At 36.8% G+C, this 18834-nt stretch overlaps 1 protein-coding gene across 1 annotated transcript in view; it reads left to right on the top strand.

The window, feature by feature from the left end:
- Positions 1-18834, top strand: part of ARAP2 (ArfGAP with RhoGAP domain, ankyrin repeat and PH domain 2) — a 220798-nt gene that overhangs the window by 14157 nt on the left and 187807 nt on the right. The window contains exons 3-4 of the mRNA XM_051967002.1: positions 13313-13524; positions 14090-15080. Coding sequence (XP_051822962.1) covers positions 14212-15080 — 869 coding nt within the window. The 5' untranslated portion in view covers positions 13313-13524; positions 14090-14211. The remainder of the gene's footprint in view (positions 1-13312; positions 13525-14089; positions 15081-18834) is intronic.

Genomic DNA, 18834 nt, shown 5'->3' with positions numbered 1-18834 from the left:
GGGAAGAAAAACAAAAATGCAAGCAGTTTATATTCATTTCCCAGTGTTCTTTCTCTGGGTGTAGCTGCTTCTGTCCATCTTTGATCAATTAAGGCTCTCTTTATGGAAGAGATCCACTTCCATCAGAATACATCCTCAAACAGTATCGTTGTTGAGGTATATAATGATCTCCTGGTTCTGCTCATTTCACTTAGCATCAGTTCATGTAAGTCTCGCCAGTCCTCTCTGTATTCATCCTGCTGGTCATTCCTTACAGAACAATAATATTCCATAACATTCATATACCACAATTTACCCAGCCATTCTCCAATTGATGGGCATCCATTCATTTTCCAGTTTCTAGCCACTACAAACAGGGCTGCCACAAACATTTTGGCACATACAGGTCCCTTTCCTTTCTTTAGTATCTCTTTGGGGTATAAGCCCAGTAGAAACTGTTCTTTGAGTTTTAATTGGTTATCCCCCATGTGTGAAGGAGTTCTCTTGCCTTCTCTGCTTCCTAGTTTCCATGGATTTCATGGAAATTTTGGCTAAAATGGATTTCAGCTAAAATGCCACCTTCTCTTAATCTTTCTTTGCCTCCCTCAATACTTATGTCTTTCCTCAGAGATTATTTCCCTTTAACTCTTTATATACTTAAAAAATTATTTTTAAATACAACTGGTTTATGTGTTTGTCAATCATATTGGGAGAGAAAAATGAGAACAAAAGGAAAAAAATCATGGGAGAGGGGAGAAACAAACAGAAAAAGGAAGTGAGCATAAAATATGGTGATTTACATTCAGTCTCCATAGTTCTTTTTCTGGATGCAGATGGCATTTTCTGTCCAAAGTCTATCAGAATTGCTTCAGATCACTGAACTGCTGACAAGAATCAAATCTTTGATGAAAAATTGATCATCACACATTTTTGCTGTTATTGTGTACAATGTACTCCTGGTTCTGTTTGTTTCGCTCAGCATCAGTGCATGTAAATCTTTCCAGGCCTTTCTAAGATCAGCTCCTTCATCATTTTTTATAGAACAATAATATCCCGTTACTTTTTAATACTTTGTATCTAATAGTAGTTTCTACATTGTTTTCAATAATAGAACGTAAGCTCCTTGAAGCCAGGGATTGTTTCTGTCTTTGCACCTTCTGGTGCATTTTGTTATTTTGTTTCATTCTATGAATTAATAATAACTCTTTGGTAGTTTAGTAAGATACTTAAAACTATAAATTATTCTTGTTTTAATTTTTAACATTTGCATAGTTTAACTATGGATAGTTTATTTTTATAAAGTATTTTATAATTATATTCATGATTCCTGTGGGGATATTGATAGTTGGACTCTGATATATTATACAGACTCTGATTGTAGTAAGTAGACTCAGTTTCCTCACTTATAAAATAAGGATGCTAATTACAGAGTTTTTGTGAGGATTAAGAGAGGTAATATGTGTAAAGCACTTTTTTTAAGGTATGAAGCCTTAAATTAGCTATTTATTTAAATTCTTCATTTCTTTTTCTTTTGACCTGAGCATTTTACATTTTTGAAAAAATTCAGGTGTTTCATTTAAGTTAGTTTTTTGACATACAATTGGACATAACATTTTGTTGTACATTTCTTTATTTTTTCCTCCTCTGATGTGAATTTCCTTTTTGGAGTTCCCTTTTGGCAGTTTGGTTTTTCTTGGTTAGTGGTTTTATTACCTTAAAAATTTATAGTTTTTAAAATTAGTTTCATTAATTTTTTTTCAATTTTTATTAGTTCTATTTTCATGGATATTTGGGTTTTCTGAGTGTATACTTTTATTTTCCCCTTCCCCAGTTGCATGCCCCATTCATTTATCTTTTTTTAATTTTTATTTTGTAGTTAAAAGTATTCGGAGAGAGATGTTTTCTTCTATTTTGTACGTTGTCTCATTCTTGTGATTTTCTTTAATGAAATTGTTGTTGCTTGCCCTTCATTCTTGGAGAGAACCATGACATCTGGGAAGGAATGCCATGACATATAAGTAAATTGGATTTAAGTGGGGGACAACTGCAAAGGTCATCAGCCTAATTTTCTCCTCCAGAGCCATCTGGATCCAGTGGTCAAATAGAGATCAGGATAATTGGAAATGGGTTTGGATGCAGTGGGAGTCCCTGGCCTTTTCAAGCTCATGTCTTTGCCAGATCACAGTATAACTCAGCCAATCAATGATTAAAGCTAGGTAAGAAATGAAGCAGAGAATGGCCTTTATGGAACTTGGCTGAAGATTGACCTACTGTGAATCAGTTGATGAGAACCAGAGTCATTGGATTTAAATCCTAGTCCCAACCTGGACATCACAGTAAAATCTCAAAATATCTCACGAGATTTCAGTGATCAAATCAAGTCTCACCTAAAACCTCTTCTTATAGAGGAAGACAGCTTTTCTAATTTTCCCTTAATTCTAGTGCCTTCTCTCTATTAATTATTTCCAGTTTTTCCTGTATTGAGTTTGTTTATGAAGAATTACATGCTTATTGTTTTCCCTATTAGCCTTTGACTTCCTTAATATAGAGACTCCTTTGCCTTTGTCCCTCCCAGCACTTAGCACATGTTGACTGAAATTGTGTGATTGGTTCTTGAGCTACATATTGTTTGAGTACTTTCCATTAATTTTGGAATCCATCTTTGTGTTGACTATTTCTGAGATTCTGTATTTATTATGCAGAAGTTGATGCACAAGGTCAGTTTTTTAAGGTGACATGTATAATTCAGAAGTATTTATACTGCTTTTATTTCTGATTTTATAATTCCTAGGTATATCACATATTTGAGTTTTCTCAAATTCTCTTTAATCTTTTAATTTTGTTTTTGCCCATCTTTTTGTTATTCATCTATTTCACTTTTTCTTCCTGTAATTAGACTACTTTTCCTTTAAGCATGTAACTTCTATGCAGCTCAGTACATGTACTGATATTATTTTTTTATTTATATTTTCTTTAAACATAATGCAGGTTCCTTGATTTTAGCAACATAGTATTTCAGATGTTTGAAAACTCTCAGACACTTCCTGTCTGAACCTTCTCTAGATTGAACTTCCTTAGTTTTTTTTTTTTTTTCCAACTGATCCTTAGATGGCATAGTTTCAAATCTACTTCCCATCATGTGTTCTGTCAAATAAGCTCCCACTTGTTGATATACTTCCTAAAATGAGGTTCCCTAAACCAGACATGTTTCTCACAATTTAGCCTGACTGTGAAACAACCTTATATAACCTTTCTTATTCTAGATATTGTAGTTGTATTAATAGAGCCCCAGATTGCAATGGATCAGTTTTTTTTTTCCCTTTAATTTATCTTGAGATAGCTCTACTATTTTACATTAGTACGACTCATGGAAAAAAAAATATAATATTTATCTGTTACATTTTGTTACTTAAATCCACTGTTCTAGATGGTGGAAATCATTTGAATCCCAGAGCTTTCATCCTCTGCATTATCGATTCCATGACATCTGCAAATTTTGTAATTATTGCATCTCTGTCTTCATCTAAAACTTTAAGTAAATATGTTGAATAAATTTGAAATTCACCTATATAGTTAAATATTGTCCACATTTTCCCAAAGTGTTCCCAAGGTTATTTCAAGAATTGTCAATGTTTTGCAGAAAAAATTAGGTATATCTTGCTGTTGGTATTTCCCCGATTTAATAACCTAAAAATCCCCCAAAGGAAATGAGGTTAGGCTAGAGTGGCTCGATGAAACTGTGTTTTCTGGTAGTGACACTTGTTCCCTTTTCAAATGTTTACAAACTACTCCCTAAATAAGATGTTCTACATTCACACACCAGGAATTGATGTTAAAGGTGGTCAGTCCATTCTTAGAAGAATCTACCATCTTCCCTTTTTTGGAAAGTGGAACTTTTTCTGCTGTCTGTGCTGAAGAACTTTTGTTTTCCATGTTTTTCCCAAGATCAGAGACAGTTATTTAGCTTTGAAATTCAAAAGTTGCTTTAATATACTGGGATGTTGAGCTGGGCTGTTGACTCAATACAATTACTTGCCATTGCTCCCATTATTCCTATATGTCCTAAAATCCTGATTTGATTTAGTTACCAATACATGATGTTTATTGGCCTTTTTAGCCAGCTTTCCTCATCAGAATCATTTTATCTTTGTGTCCTCAGATTTTTATTCTGGAAGACTTTGAAAATATTTGGAAAGTTGGTCTTTCTGTGCAGGCTTCCTTGAAATTATATTTTCCCAAAGGCTATATCATGTCTTTGTAGAGTTTATACCTCACGGTCCCCTTATTATGGAACTTCTCCCAAAGTCCCACCATTTCTGCTTGTCAACCAATCCTTTTATTATTTTTTCCTTTTCCCTGGGTAAGCCTTTCATCTGACCTATGAACTTATTGAGAGAAGCTCTAATAATAACCCTAAAAAGGAATGTGAATGATGATGGAATGATTTTGCTTAAGTAACATTTTTTTGCTAAAACCACTTCCTTTTCTGTAGTCGTATAGTCAGCCATCAAAGTCTTGTATGAAAATTAGTATTCCTGTACTTGAGGGAAATACTATGGCGGTATATAAAAGCAGACATGAGGATATTACCTTGTGTGCAAGGCTTTTTCTCGTTTGACTTCAACAAAATACCCATCCCTTTTGAAGATAGTCCTGATTTGTAATATCTATCAGCTAATATACACTTCCTGAGAATTACAGGATGATATAGTTTTAGGTAGAAACTGGCATTTGATATCTTACTAGGGAAGTAAAAATTTAATAAAAGAATGCTGCTAACTTAATCCCTCATAGTAATGGGGAAAAGAGAACAAGTGAATAAAGTACTTTCGAAAAGCATTTGTATAAGGCTTTAAGGCTTAGAAGATGATTTCTTGAGCATTTTAGGAGGTAGGTGCCCTTAATATTCTCATTTAACTAAACAGGTTTAGAGATGTTATGTAACTTTTTGGGGGCCACACAACTTGAAACATTAAACTCGTGTTATGATTTCAAGGCCCAAGTTTTTTCCATTGTAACACCTAGATGTCTTTTTCAGAAAGGCCTAGGTCTGTAGAACTTGGTAGGGAGAGATGGGAAAGAGAAAAGCTTTTGAAATGAGTATTTCATTGAGAGTCATAGAGAACCCTCTATTTGGTTCTTGTGTTACTGCTTCCCTCTTGCCTTCATCCATCCTGGCAAAGTTAAGACCACACAGTGTCCTCTCTTCTTCTGGTCACAGATATGTGTGTGTGTGTGTGTGTGTGTGTGTGTGTGTATGTGTGTGTAGATAGATAAACATACAACTTTTTTAGATGTTGAAAAGGCTGATTAGCAGAAAGCAGTACAAAGGAAAAATGAGGGGGTGGAGGGAAGGACATAAGGTCCTGGAATAGTTGAAAAGGATGCTAGTTATAACATTTTTTATCATTTGATTATTAATCCTATTAATTATTAATCCTGAAGCACTTTATCTTGATTTTTAACTGCCATAATTCTTTTCCCCTGCCTGAGTCATATTTATTCCCAATTCTTTTGCTCTGTATTGTAGCCTAATCCTGTCTGAGACAAGCTATATATAGGATGTTGTAATCCCCATTTTAACCCCAATGGTCCTTTTTGACTCACCTGTTTCATGAGACTTTTTTTTTTTTAATCTAAACTTCTGTTGGCTCTCCCTATTGACCTTTAATAAAAAAGCTTTGGTTCTGAGTACAAAAAAGCTCATCTCTAACTTGTGTTTCTGGCATTAGGGTTTATTTCCTTGTTAATCTAGAGGTTGCCCCTGTCCCCCTTTATCTTGACATAGAAATGAATGGGTTTATCCCCAGATCCTTTGAAGACGGGGCATGGATTCTCATGCCTCTTACCATAAGGCTTCTTGTCCTAAAATGACTTCATCTCTACCTATGATTCACTGAACTGAGATGATTTAGAGTCAGTGAGTATTGGTTACTGAATCACTGGCTCAGATTTGGGGTGTGTATCCTCTGAGACAATTTTCTTTTAAATCATAACTATAAAATAAATGCATGGAAACCACTTTATTATCTCTGTGTCTCCCTCTACATCCCCCTAAAAATGGTCAAAAAAGCCTTATGTCAAAGCACCAGATCTTGTCCATTCTTATCTTACTCAGTAGTTTCAGCCCTTCCCTGAATCTTTAATGAGTGGATACTGAGTAATATAATTGAGGAAGCTGAGTGTCTGTTTTTATTTTTCCTTTTTCACCAACTCATGCAGGTGTTAATGAACAGTGAAATGACCTCTAAATGAGGGAGGAGAAAGAGTTGACTGTCTTGAGTTATTTATAAATCTGCAAATGACAGGGAATTGGTTAGAATTTAGTGTGTGATCTTGCACTATAATTTTGTTGGCACTTGAATAAGGTATTACCTAAGACAACCGGAGAGATCAAAGGGGTCCCATGAAGCTCTGTCTTCGGCCCTCTTATCCTTCTGGACCATTTGATGATTCCATCTGCTCCATGTTTTCAGTAATCATTTCTCTACTGATGATCCTCCAATCTCCTCCTGCCTTTATCCCTCTGCTACATCTCCATTGACCGGCATATCCAATAGACATCTTACTCTCAATGTGTCTCATACTGAGCTCCTCCACACTTTTCTCCCTTAGAAACTTCTCTGCATTGTATTGTATAGTTCTGTAGGGCCACCTTCCCAGTCCCCCTTGACTTGATTCCCCACTGTCTCTTGCCACCATATTCAATCTGTTGATAAAGCCTGCAAGAGTTTCCCCTTTGTCCCATCTCTACAAGATGCTCCCTTTTCTCCTCTGATACTGACACCACCCTTTATATTATATATATATATATATATATATGTATACATATATATATATATATATATATATATATACCCTTTATATAGTATATAAAATATAAACAGACTTTGCATTAGAAATTCACATTTTTCTCTTTTAATAATTACATTTATTGATTTTTTTTCTATCAAGGTCAAGTTTTGGATAGTCTCTTCTCAGATTCCTACTATCTAATTGAACCGTTCCTTTGTAAAGAAAAACATATTAAGCAAAAACAGGGATAGCATCTGTCTATATACCAGATTTTGTCTTTATTTTCTCTTCTATAATATTCCCTTGAAAATCCCAGCAGACAATACAGAAGACGTAAAGTTCTCATGTTGCATTTGGAATTTATGTAGTGGTTTAAGTTTTCAAAATATTTTTCTTAAAATAATCCTGGCTTTCATTGTATTAATGCTTTTATTATATCAATGCTTTTATTCCTACTTTATGGTATTGATATTTTCATTTTCTAGAGGAGGAAATTGAGGTCTTGGGAGATTAAATGTCTTCCCCAAAGACTCATCCCTCTGCCTGCGTGTCTGATTGATGTCTTACTCTGTGTGTCCCAAATTGACCTCTCCCACATTATCCCCTCTAACCCCCTTTGAAACGTCTCTGACTATGGTGTAATTATACTGTAGGGCCATTTTCCCAATCCTCTTGGCTTGACTCCCCACTAACTCTTGTCACCATCTTCAGTCTGTTACTATGATCTCTAAGATTTTCCCTTTTGCCCCATCTCTATAACATTCCCAAAAAGTTGGGAAGCAACAGGATGGGGGCCGGAACACGCTATCTCACGTGATCTTTCTAGTATATCATGTTGCACTCCCCATGGTCAATCTTGAGCTGTCTTGTCAAGGTGCAAAAGAAGAATATAAGTATAGTATGGCAGATAAAAAAGTTATAATTTATAAAATGTTTTTTCATATTTAATAGAATAAATATTTTGTTTCTAGGTTCTAGTCATTTCTGACTATATATCCAGCATCCTTATATGTTTGTTAGGAAGAAAAACTGTAAAGGAAAAGCAGTTGATGTATGATTTTCTTAAAACGTTTGCAATACATGCTTGATGCATTCTACCCATTGGTCAAGCGGAGGGAAGTGTATTTCATCATCTCCAGGGTCGAGATTGGTTATTACACTCAGAGTTTTTTAATATTTTGTTACTGTGAACCTTCTTTCCCTGGTGCTCCTCTCTCTGTTCTTAATACTTTTCATGATTTGAATCTGTCCTATTCTTCCCTTCATTCAATAAGTAGTAATCTACTACCTTTATATGTTGGGATGGGTGAGCACGTTCCCTTGTGCGAGGGTGGAATGGAAGCCCTCAGAACCGGAGCTGCCATTGAACTTGCATCCCAGGCCATTGTTGCCATACATCCTGACTCTGCCATTCACTGGACTTTGATGACCACAAGAGAGAATGATACTATTTTGACCAACTTTGCCTCACTTAAATCCAGTTCATGCCATCACCCTTTTGAGGTTTTTGGGCTTCTTTGAAAGAAAAGACCAACAATTCATGTATCCCCTTTATTCAGCTTCTCTCCAATGGAAAGAAGACCTACTTTCTTTCCACTCCCCCCACCCTCTTTTTTTTCCTTTTTGGCTGCCACAAAGTGTTGTTAGGAGTATTTTGGTACATGTGAAGCCTTTCTTGCTATCTTAGACACCCTTCGGGGGATATGACTAGTAGTGGGATCTCACATTCGTTCAGTTTCTTTCACAGAACAATTGGATCAGTTCACAGCTAGGGAGAAAGTTGTTCCTTGTTAGGGTAGCTTGGACAAAGGCCCAGAAGTAGCCCAAGAGATTTTGCCACAAGAAGGTGAACTTGGTTGGAGTATGTGCTAAAGACGGAGGAATAATGGGAGATGAGAGCAGGTAGAATAACTGCATCATTCATTTCTTCACATCATACCAAATTATTCACCTGTCATCTCGCACTGTACAGATAGCACCATCATTTCGCAACTTTTCCCATTTTTAAAAATTTTTTTTAAAATTTATTGCAAGTTGGCATAAGAAATTGGGAATTTCTTGGAGATTTGCAGAAGCTGCAAATGACATGCAAAGGCAAGCAAATGACACGGAGCCTATGACCAAATACTTAACTCAGATTTTACAATAAAACATAGTAAATAGCCCATAAAAGCAAAAGAAATTGGATGGGTAATTCCATCTGCATCCAGAGAGAGAATTATGGAGTCTGAATGTGGATTGAAGCATACTGTTTTCACCTTTTTTTTTCCCCTTCCGTTTTGTTTTTTTCTTCTTTTTCATGGTTTTTCCCTTTAGTTCTGATTTTGTTTTTCTTGCCCTACATGATTCATATGGAAATAGGTTAAAAATGAATATACATGTATATTAAAAAATTAAATAAAACAAAAAACAAAAAAATTCAGATGTTCTCTGATATGAAGAGCCAGAAAAGTGTAGGCAGATTTTCCAGATTGCTGGGTGCCGTACCCCTTACCCCCAGGATGTGGAAAGGATAATGGTAGTACTCTAATTGTTGCACCATCCTTGCTTTTCTCTCCATTCTTGTCTGTACTGCCACCATGTTAATCTTCCACAATCAGCAAGCATGTCAGATACCAGTACACATATTCCACATTCATACTAAACATTTTTAAAGCAATTTAAAGTTATTTATAGGATAAATCAGATCCACTTTTGATAGTTATTTGATATCATTTGCAAAACTGGCCCATCCTACCTTTTTCATTGGAACGCCCATGGATGACCCGCCCTTTAGACCAGCTTTTTGATATTCCCGTAGTCTCACCTTGCATTTTGCTCTCTCTTTTTCTTCCTTTTCTTTCCCTTGATGTCTTTTCTAGTCCAAGCTTTGTGATTTAGAACAAGTTATTTGACCATGTTTCCCTTATTCTTCACCTCTAAGTGAAAATATTGAATTATATATATGTTTTATTCTGTACATAACCCTGCCCATACTTTAAATGAGCCCAAACATGATTTTCTTTATGAAGTCTTCTCTTGCCCTTAGAAAAGTGATCTCTTTTAACTCAAAATTCCCATGAAATGTTATGGAAATTTCAAAGGACTAATCATAAATTTCCTGACATTATGATTGTTTAGTCTATAGCACAGCACATAACTAGTGCCTTATTAGAGACATAGTACTTTAAAAACAAACAAAACAACTGTTGAAATCCTTTATGTTCTTGATAGCAATGTGTTCTAGATTTAAGACCAACATCAAGAAGTTTGATTTTAATGGTTTATGTAATTGTCATTAAAAATTCATGACTGAGAAGATCCTAGGAGATAAAATGGACATTTTGGTGATAAAAATTTTTTAAAAGTTTTTCACAAACATCTCCAATACAGTTCATATTAAAGGCACTTAAGTTACTGGGGGGGGAATCTCTACATCAGATTTCTTTGTTAATTGTCTCATACTCAAGTTATAAGAGGAACTGATTCTAATTTGTAAGTCTAAGAGCCATTTTCCAACAGATAAATGTCAAAGGATACAGCCTGTGCTGGACTTCATTCCATTCTTTCTCAGGTGAGACCTTCTTTGGCTGGAAAATTGTTTTACCCAATCTTTTGCAGCTTCGGCTGCTCCATCATTTATTTTAAGTCTTTGGAGAGGTTTGGGAGAGAGCTCACGAGTCCCTGCCTTTTCTTCACCATCTTGGCTCTGCCCCCCAAGACTTAATTGTTTAATCACTCTTCATCATTTGCCCAATATATTCCGGCTTCCCGTGAACAATGGACTTGAGAATAACCAAATTTAATAATTCCTTTGAAATGGGTTCAAACACATGAGCTTCAGAAAAGTCTTTATAAGTCCATTTTACTCCCAATTTACTCAATTTTTACTGAAAAACTTTAAGATTGTTTGAAAATTTCTTGGTTCTCCACATGATCAAAGTTGTACTATTTCATTTTAGACTTTGCTGCTCCATCATCTCCCTTAGTTGCTGGCACATGTTAGAGTGTTTATTACATTGAATTTGGTATGCATTAATTGAGAAAATACTCTAGTAAAATCTAGTCTGAATTCATTACTGTTTTAAAATAGTTTTATAATTTATTAACTCAGCATCTATATGCATTTTAAAAATGGTGATATACATGTGGGCAGAATTTGTCCTGTAGAAGATAGTTTGTTTATGGATCTCCTTCAAAACTAATGACTCCAGGTTGGGAACCATTCATTAATGTAGTCAAGCCTCATTATATTATATTTCAGAGAACTGAAGTGACATGCCCTACGTCATAAACCTCTCATGTACCAAAATGGAGAACTAATTTCAGGTTCATTGGATTATAGTATATTCATTGTTTTCTGCTGAGGGCTTGGTCTGTAAATTATGATAGTTAAGACACAGCCTTAAAAAGGCTTCTTTTCAAAAAGTTGATATAATATAAATAATGAGACACTTTTGGGATATAGCTAATTTCTAATGTATATATGTATATAGATAAATAACATATAACAAAACATTATATATTATGTTAATATGTTATGTATTATATATTAGAATAATATATGTGATATATAATATGCATCATATATCATGTCCTAACAATATATAATACACATAATATTATATTATATATAATTTGTATAACATATATCATAATGTATAATATATGTAATATCATATGTATATTACATATTATTTGTATATGTAATATGATATATAACATGTCTGCATATTGTTTCCTTCCATTATACTGTAAATTCCTTGAGAGAAGGAACTGACTTTTACCTTTTTTGTATCCTCATTGCTCAGCATATGTGGCATATAGTAGGCCCTTAATGCTTCCTTCTTTGACTACACAAGGCCAAATAAGCAAAGTCCCCTAATGATGGAGAAGAATATAATTGATCTTTATTTTATAGTAAATTTTCAGACTAGAAGTTACATAAACCTCTCCCTTCCTAATCCTTGGGGATTGTGGGGCAAATAGGTTTAGCTGGATTTCTGATCTCGTTAATTTGGGTCATTTCTCCAGTTTTATCATTTATCATTACATAAGTGACTTAAGGATCAGGGAATATTTCATGGAGAAAGTGATGTTAGAATTGGACTTTAAAGAATAAGTAGGAATTAAGTAGTCCAAGTGAAGCAGGGATTGGATGTTTCAGGTGTATGGGATCTCATGGGCAAAGGCCTGGGTTTTTTGGAACTTCTTCCTTGGATCCTCATGAGTATGTCTTAACTCTCCATTTCCTTGTTGACTATTCTGGTGGTTCAGAAACTGTCTCATTGCTTTTGAAGGCCTATGCCTTTCAAAGATAGCATTCAAAAATACATTTGAATCATTCAATAGATGCTTCTAGATCAGGAGCTAATTTGGTACCTAATTATTGTTTAATCAGTTATTTAATATTGGCTTAATGAACAGGTTTACTTCTGAGATCTGATCCATAGTGAACTTTAGATAAATTCAGAAGGAATTTGGCTAAATGGGGCTTGGGCCCTGAAGGATTGGGAGTCCCCATCCTTGAAGAAGGTGATGGGTATGTTTTTTTTTTTTTTGTTGTTGTTGTTGTTTTTTTAAATGATACTTCCAGACTTTTAGGTGTGATTCAGGACTTCATCTGAAATGGATTGTTTTTTGTTTGTTTGTTTGTTTTTTGCTCTTTGTTTGTCTTTTCTCTACTTCAGCCCTGTTCCTTGTCTAATTAAGGATCTGTGTGTACATCCCTGTCTTTTTCAGACTCATCTTTGATTTTCAGCAGGTTTCTAAGGAAATGGTGGCAACCTCTCTACAAAGTCAGGGATCACCCATAGCACTAGAATTTCAGCTCAAAATGGTCATATCATGTTTAAAGGGGCAGCTCTCTCCATAGGGTGGCTTTGGGACTGACCCACACGTCCATTTTATTCCAGGTGCCCTTATATGTTTTGCTGTACATATTGGTAGAAGGGATTTCCTCAGTGGAAGTTATCTTCAGCAATGCAGTCACAGGGCTGGACTCAGATATTTTTGGTCTAAAACAAATATTGTCTAAAAACCAATTTTTTTCCCTCTGTGCTCTGCTATACTTTAGTACTTAAGAAGGTCTGGGTTTTCATTATGTGGGCACTTCCTTTCCAGATGACGACCCTCACAAATCTCTGTAAATGGTTTGGGCTATTTCTTTCCTTTCCCCCTTTCTCCCCCAATCATTCCCTTAAGCTTAGCTTTGTGGTAGCAAGCCTTGCTGCCCTTAGCAGGGCCGGCCCTCAGATAACAGAGAGAAAAGTTCTTGCCAAGAATGTCCTGGAATCTTTTCTTGCTCAGCGTTACCTACCTTCCCGAGTTTGCTTTTGAAAACACAGGATTGCCTCTCGGCCGCAGGAATGTGATAAGGAAGACTTTTTTGAGATCCATTTTGTAACAGAAGAAAATATGACCTGTGTTCCCCCACACCCCCTTTAAATAGGACGAATCCAGGTGTTTTACCCCCATGTTTTACTTAAAACAGCAGCATGTTACTAGGTCTGATTTTCAGTGTTTTTTTTTTTTTTTTTTTTTATTCATTTCTTTTTAGACTTGAAACCTACTCATTTGGAAACTCTACGGTACAGATCAGCTCCTTCTCTGAAACTGAGTTAGAGAGAGGATCTCGTGGGCAGCAGGAGTTGCCCCTGGTCCCGGTGGGGGTCAGCGGCAGGGCTTTTCAGAGCCGGGACGGCCCCGTCCACTTTGCCATCGGTTAAGTTGTGAGAGCTCTCCAAGGTCACCTATTTTCTCCTTTTAAAGGTGAGGAAACTGAGATTTGAGATGGGTAAAGTGAATTAACTGAAGTTACTGGTACTTGGTCGTCCCTACTGTGTGTTAGGTGTTAAGGTGGGAAGATTCTTGACCTTTTTATGTCAGGGACCACCTCTGACAGTGTAGGGAAGCCTATTGACTCAGTCCTCCTAACAGTATTTTAAAATACACCAGTAAAATACATAGGATTGCCAAGATAACCGTACAGTTATCAAAAGATTAAAAGCAAAGATCCTCTGTGTTAGACCCCATACTGCATTCAGGGTGACGTGCAGGAGGGAGATTGGAGGTGTGTGCATTTACCAAGTGAACAGTTTCCAACTATTTCGAGGGACTTTTTGGGGAAGAAGTATTGTGGTGATAGAAAAATTTAATATAAAATATATACAATTGTGTATATATTGTGGGGCTCCTCGGAAGGGAGTTCTGGGTCAGAAAATCACTGCCCTGAAGTCTCCTATTATGTTATCCTTTAGAGAAAGTTGATTGTGTAAATCGTATTTTAAGTAACTCTCCTTGGTAATGAAGCACTTTGCACCTTTTTTTTTGACAGACTGGAACCGGTTTGGAGCTCAGAATGTGGGGAGGAAGAGATTAATATGGCTCGGGTGCCGGGCTTGACTCCGAAGCGCTTTCCCCGGCCTGTGCCCTGGGATCAGTGATGAAGCCGCCATCATGTCCTCAGTCAGCGAAGTGCATCCCGACCTCCAGGAGCTGCTCACCAACATTAACTTGGAGCAGTACCTGGGCCGCTTCCAGGAGTCCGGCTACCGCTCGGTGAGGGACTGCACCCACATCGACGACGGCGTTCTGCAGAAGATCGGGGTCCTGCCCACGGGCCACCGGAGGAGGATCCTCAAGCAGCTGGAGATGATCCTTTCCAAACTGCCCGAGGCGGCCGTCTACGCCAACGTCCGCAAGACCAAGAAGGACGCGCTGGCGCTCCCGGGGGGCCCGGCCTGGGGCGCCGGGGCGGGCTCCTGGGCCGAGCTGGCGTGGGGTGGGAGCGCCGGCCCCGAGGCCGTGGCCGGCGGGAGCGCTATCTCCAAGGAGAACCGGCCGGCTCCGGACTCGGCCGCTGCCCAGCAGAGCCATTGTCCTCCTGCCGTGTCCCCACAGAATTTGGAGGCTTGTCAAAATGCTGCCCTTGACCATGGGAATACTGAGAATGCAGCTTTGGTTACAGAGAGGAATGTGGCCGGCGCGGAGGAGAAGGGGCCCAGAGAAGCCGCGGGGAGCTTGGGCCCGGCCACCTCGCTTCCGAACCCGGAGCAGAGAGCGGCTCTTGGCCCCCCGGAGCCTCCTGGCTGCCCCCCGGGGGGCGCGAAGGAGCCCGGGGCCTTATCAGCGCCCCCGCCTCCGTCGCCCTTTTTTGAATTTACTGGAGAGATGATTGTAAATGAATTGTACGTCTCCTCAACACAGAACCTGGCCCCCATGAGGAGCCGCAGTAAATTGGTGTCCAGACCCTCCCGGTCCTTCATGCTGAGACACCGGCCCGTGCCGGAAATCCCCGGCATGTCCAGAGGAGCCGCTTCGGGCAGGTAAGGACCCTCACGGCCTCTTTGAAGCCTCGGTTTACCTTCCATGAAATGGGGCCGATACTCCCTGCACTGCCACCGGAGAGTGTAGTGAAGAAGAAGGGGCTGGTGTGCAGGGCTCCCGGGATGTGGAAATTTCTGCCTTTGGCCGCGCAGGCCAGAACTCGGCTGTGAATGACCTTGGGAAGTTACTTAGAACGCTGAGAACTTAATAATTTCATTTTCTGAGTCGGGGAAGGTTAGAAGGGGGCAGGGTTGCTGGCCAGATATGGATATCTCTCATAGGTGGAAACTGAGGTTGGTTCTGTCTTACATCGTAGGCGGTCTCTTGTGTTGGGAGTGTTTTGTCAACTTTAGAGTATTATTAGAGTTGTTGGAATCAGTAATAAGAATAATCTCATTATTGATGAATTGGCCCTGAATAATCTCTAAATACTTTCCCCATGGGTTCTAGATAGTATATCCTGAAGGCCTCCAAATCCATCCAGTCACCCGCCCTACCTAGCCAGTGATTTCTTTCCATACTTGTTTGTGGGCATCCATAGTGATGGAGGCAAATCTACAATTTCCATGAGTTTTCAAGTGGTATTTGGAAAAAGGGAAAAAAAATAACCCAAAACAACATTGACCAGTGCACTTGAGAAGCTGGGATTGGAGCAACTGCTCCAATTAAGATCGATCATTTTTAAAGAATTTCAAAATCACTAATTGCACATTTCTTCTGCATGATATTATTTTTACTTTCAAAGCATTTTTTCCCCCTTAAAATGAACATAAACTGGCTTCTTAAGCAAAAGAAAAATGGTAATAGTCTTTAGAAACTGAATATTTTTGGCATGCAAAGGCAGGTTGTTACAGCATTCTGAAAAGGATCTTATTGGAGCTGATTTTATTGGTACCATATGAAATGCCTATTCTGGCCCGAAAAGTACAAGAGATATTAAATATCTTGGGCTCCTTAAAAAGCAAAGAGGCCAATTTTGTAGAAGATATATTTTGTTTCACTGGTTATATCGCATTTCGCAAACTTGAAATTTCAAAAATGTCATCTGCTTACAAGTTGTACAGCATTTATTTTTTTTAAAAAGTCTTGGTATTTGTGTAATTTTATCTAAATTACACAATTCCCTATAATTAGGGGGAAAAGAACATTGAAATGGAAATATTATCATGGGCCACAAACTGCATTACAGAAATACATCTAAGTAAATTCTGAGCCAACCACCTCCCTGACTGTTTTGATGTAGTGGTAAACATGGAGTGTGCATCATATATATATATATATATATATATATATATATATATATATATATATATATATATATATATATATATCATATCATATGAATGGGGCCGATATATATATGGGGCATATATATGTCTATGTTTTGTTTTTGTTTATTTTTGTTTTGAGATGTTGATTTTTTAAAGCTTTTTATTTTCAAAATATATGCAAAAATAGTTGTCAGCATTACAAAACCTTATTCCAAATTTTCTTTTTCCCCCCCTTTCCACATTCCTTGCCTTGGACCTCAAGTAATCCAATATATGTTAAACATGTGCAATTCTATACATATTTCCACAATTAATATGCTGCACAAGAAAAATCAGATCAAAAAGAAAAAAAATGAGAAAGAACAAAAAGCAAGCAATATGTCTGTGTTTCGATAAATATATTTCAATATAATTGTTTCCCTTGATAATCTTATATATTTTATTTGATGAAGTTAATCACTTCCTGGGAACTGGACTGTAGGATTCAGCACTTTGGGAGGGGTTGCTACCCCAAAAGGCTGACAACTCCTGTTTTTAAGACCATAAGTTGCAGAATAGGGGCTATTCTATATTGGGAGGGGATGCTTGTTTACACTGGTAAAATCAGAGGTCTGGTTCGTTAAAAGCAGATTTTAAAGAGACATTCTATTTAAAGGTTCTAACTAAATCAACATATTTCTGCAATTGAAGTCAGCGATTTAGCTTCATTTTATTTATGGATTTGTATGGAAATAGAAAATATGAATGTCCAAAATTGGTTTCTAACTTGGTTTAATACTTCATTGGCCAGAACTCTGAATTATAATTCAGATATTAGGCCCCCTGCCTTGGGGCCCGGTATGACCTTGGAAGGCCCTATAGGGTCTCAGCACCTCTCAAACGAAAAGGTTGGATTAATGATCTCTGGGATATTTTATGTTTCTAATATTCTGTGATTCAGTGATTTCTGTGTTAAATGAAAATGGAAAGCCTGAAGTGTGATGCCTGATGTAACCTCTAAGAATATATGGCCATGAAACAACTACAGGCAATAAAAACGAGCATAGTTTTTCAGGCATTTAATGAACCACAAATTATTAAAAATACAAAGTAATTATCCTTCCCTTTTAAAAAAGAAAATGCTTTTTTGTGGGGTGCCTTTTATTATTCATGAAAGAAGAGCAGTTTTTGTTAGCTGGGTTTATGTAGAAAGCTTTACTGCAACTTAACTGCAGTAAGTCAGTGTGAATCACTGAATGGAAATAAACATTTCACAATGCCTTTTTTTTTTTCCTTTCATTTACAATAATGATAGGAAGAAGAAATCTGTAGTCGTAGAATTGTTTACCGGGGTAAATAATTGTAGAATTGTAGAAGAAAGCCCATGTCTGTTTATTTTACAAATGGGAAAACTGAGAGCCAGAGAGATCAAGTGTGACTTTCGAATGTTTTAATTAATGACTGATGTGAAAGACATCAAATTTTCAGATTTCTAGTGAAGTAACCTTTGTGATTCAGTCGCAGTAAATTAGATTATCAGAGCAGTATATAAAAGCACATACACATATATACATATTATCAGAATATGTATAAACACACACATATATATTTTTTGTATGTGGGTGCGTAGGTATGTGTGTGTATATCCATATTTTAAGTGTGATGTATAAATACAAAGACCATTTGAAAGACTGGACTAAGTAACTACTATTCAATTATCCCAAAGTACAGGGGACATTTGCAAAAAATGAAAATTTAAATTAATATGAAGAGATTATAACCTAAATCGCATGGATTAAATTAGTGAAAAACTGTCACTTTTAAAATGATAGTTCAAAATCCAGTTTAACTTTTTATCAATGAAGTTATTTATAAACTCTTAGGACAGTGTTTCTTTTAATAGAAATACTATTCTCCAGAAAGAATTGCCATTTTAACAAAGTCTGTCTTTGTGTACTATTTGGAAGGGCTTTTTTTTTTTTTTTTTTTTTTGGATTAACTGTACTCAAAGTTCCATTGAAACAATTGTGCATTTGCAAATGTGTTTTCTATGTCAGAATCATAGTTCTACAGCTGTGATTATCCTCCGATGCCAATGAATGCATCCCCCTTGTTTGCTAGCTGAGGTAAGTCAGGGTCAGCATAATTTCATAACAACAACAAAGGTAATAATAGGGTGGGGACTATCTTTTATTTTGTAATTCATAATTTCACGTATACAGTAGATGCTTAATAATGTTTGTTAAATAAAATTTAAAACATCTCTATATATTTCTTTAGTTTAGGCCAAAAATAAAAATGATTTAATTGAAATTACTTGAAAAATTGAGAGCCAATTGATAAAATGACTTATCAGGATGAATTCACATAATATTTCTCACCAAAATATTTTTAGTTTCAAGGTCACAGTGGCAGTAAGCTTAAATCAGAATTCTGATTCTCTGAGCCCGTGGCCAGCAGTCAGTCATTCCACTGTATCATATTTTACAACTAAAACATTGTC

Source organism: Antechinus flavipes, chromosome 6 (assembly GCF_016432865.1).
Source record: "Antechinus flavipes isolate AdamAnt ecotype Samford, QLD, Australia chromosome 6, AdamAnt_v2, whole genome shotgun sequence".
NCBI lineage: Eukaryota > Metazoa > Chordata > Mammalia > Dasyuromorphia > Dasyuridae > Antechinus > Antechinus flavipes.
This window is presented reverse-complemented; position numbering and strand designations above follow the sequence as displayed.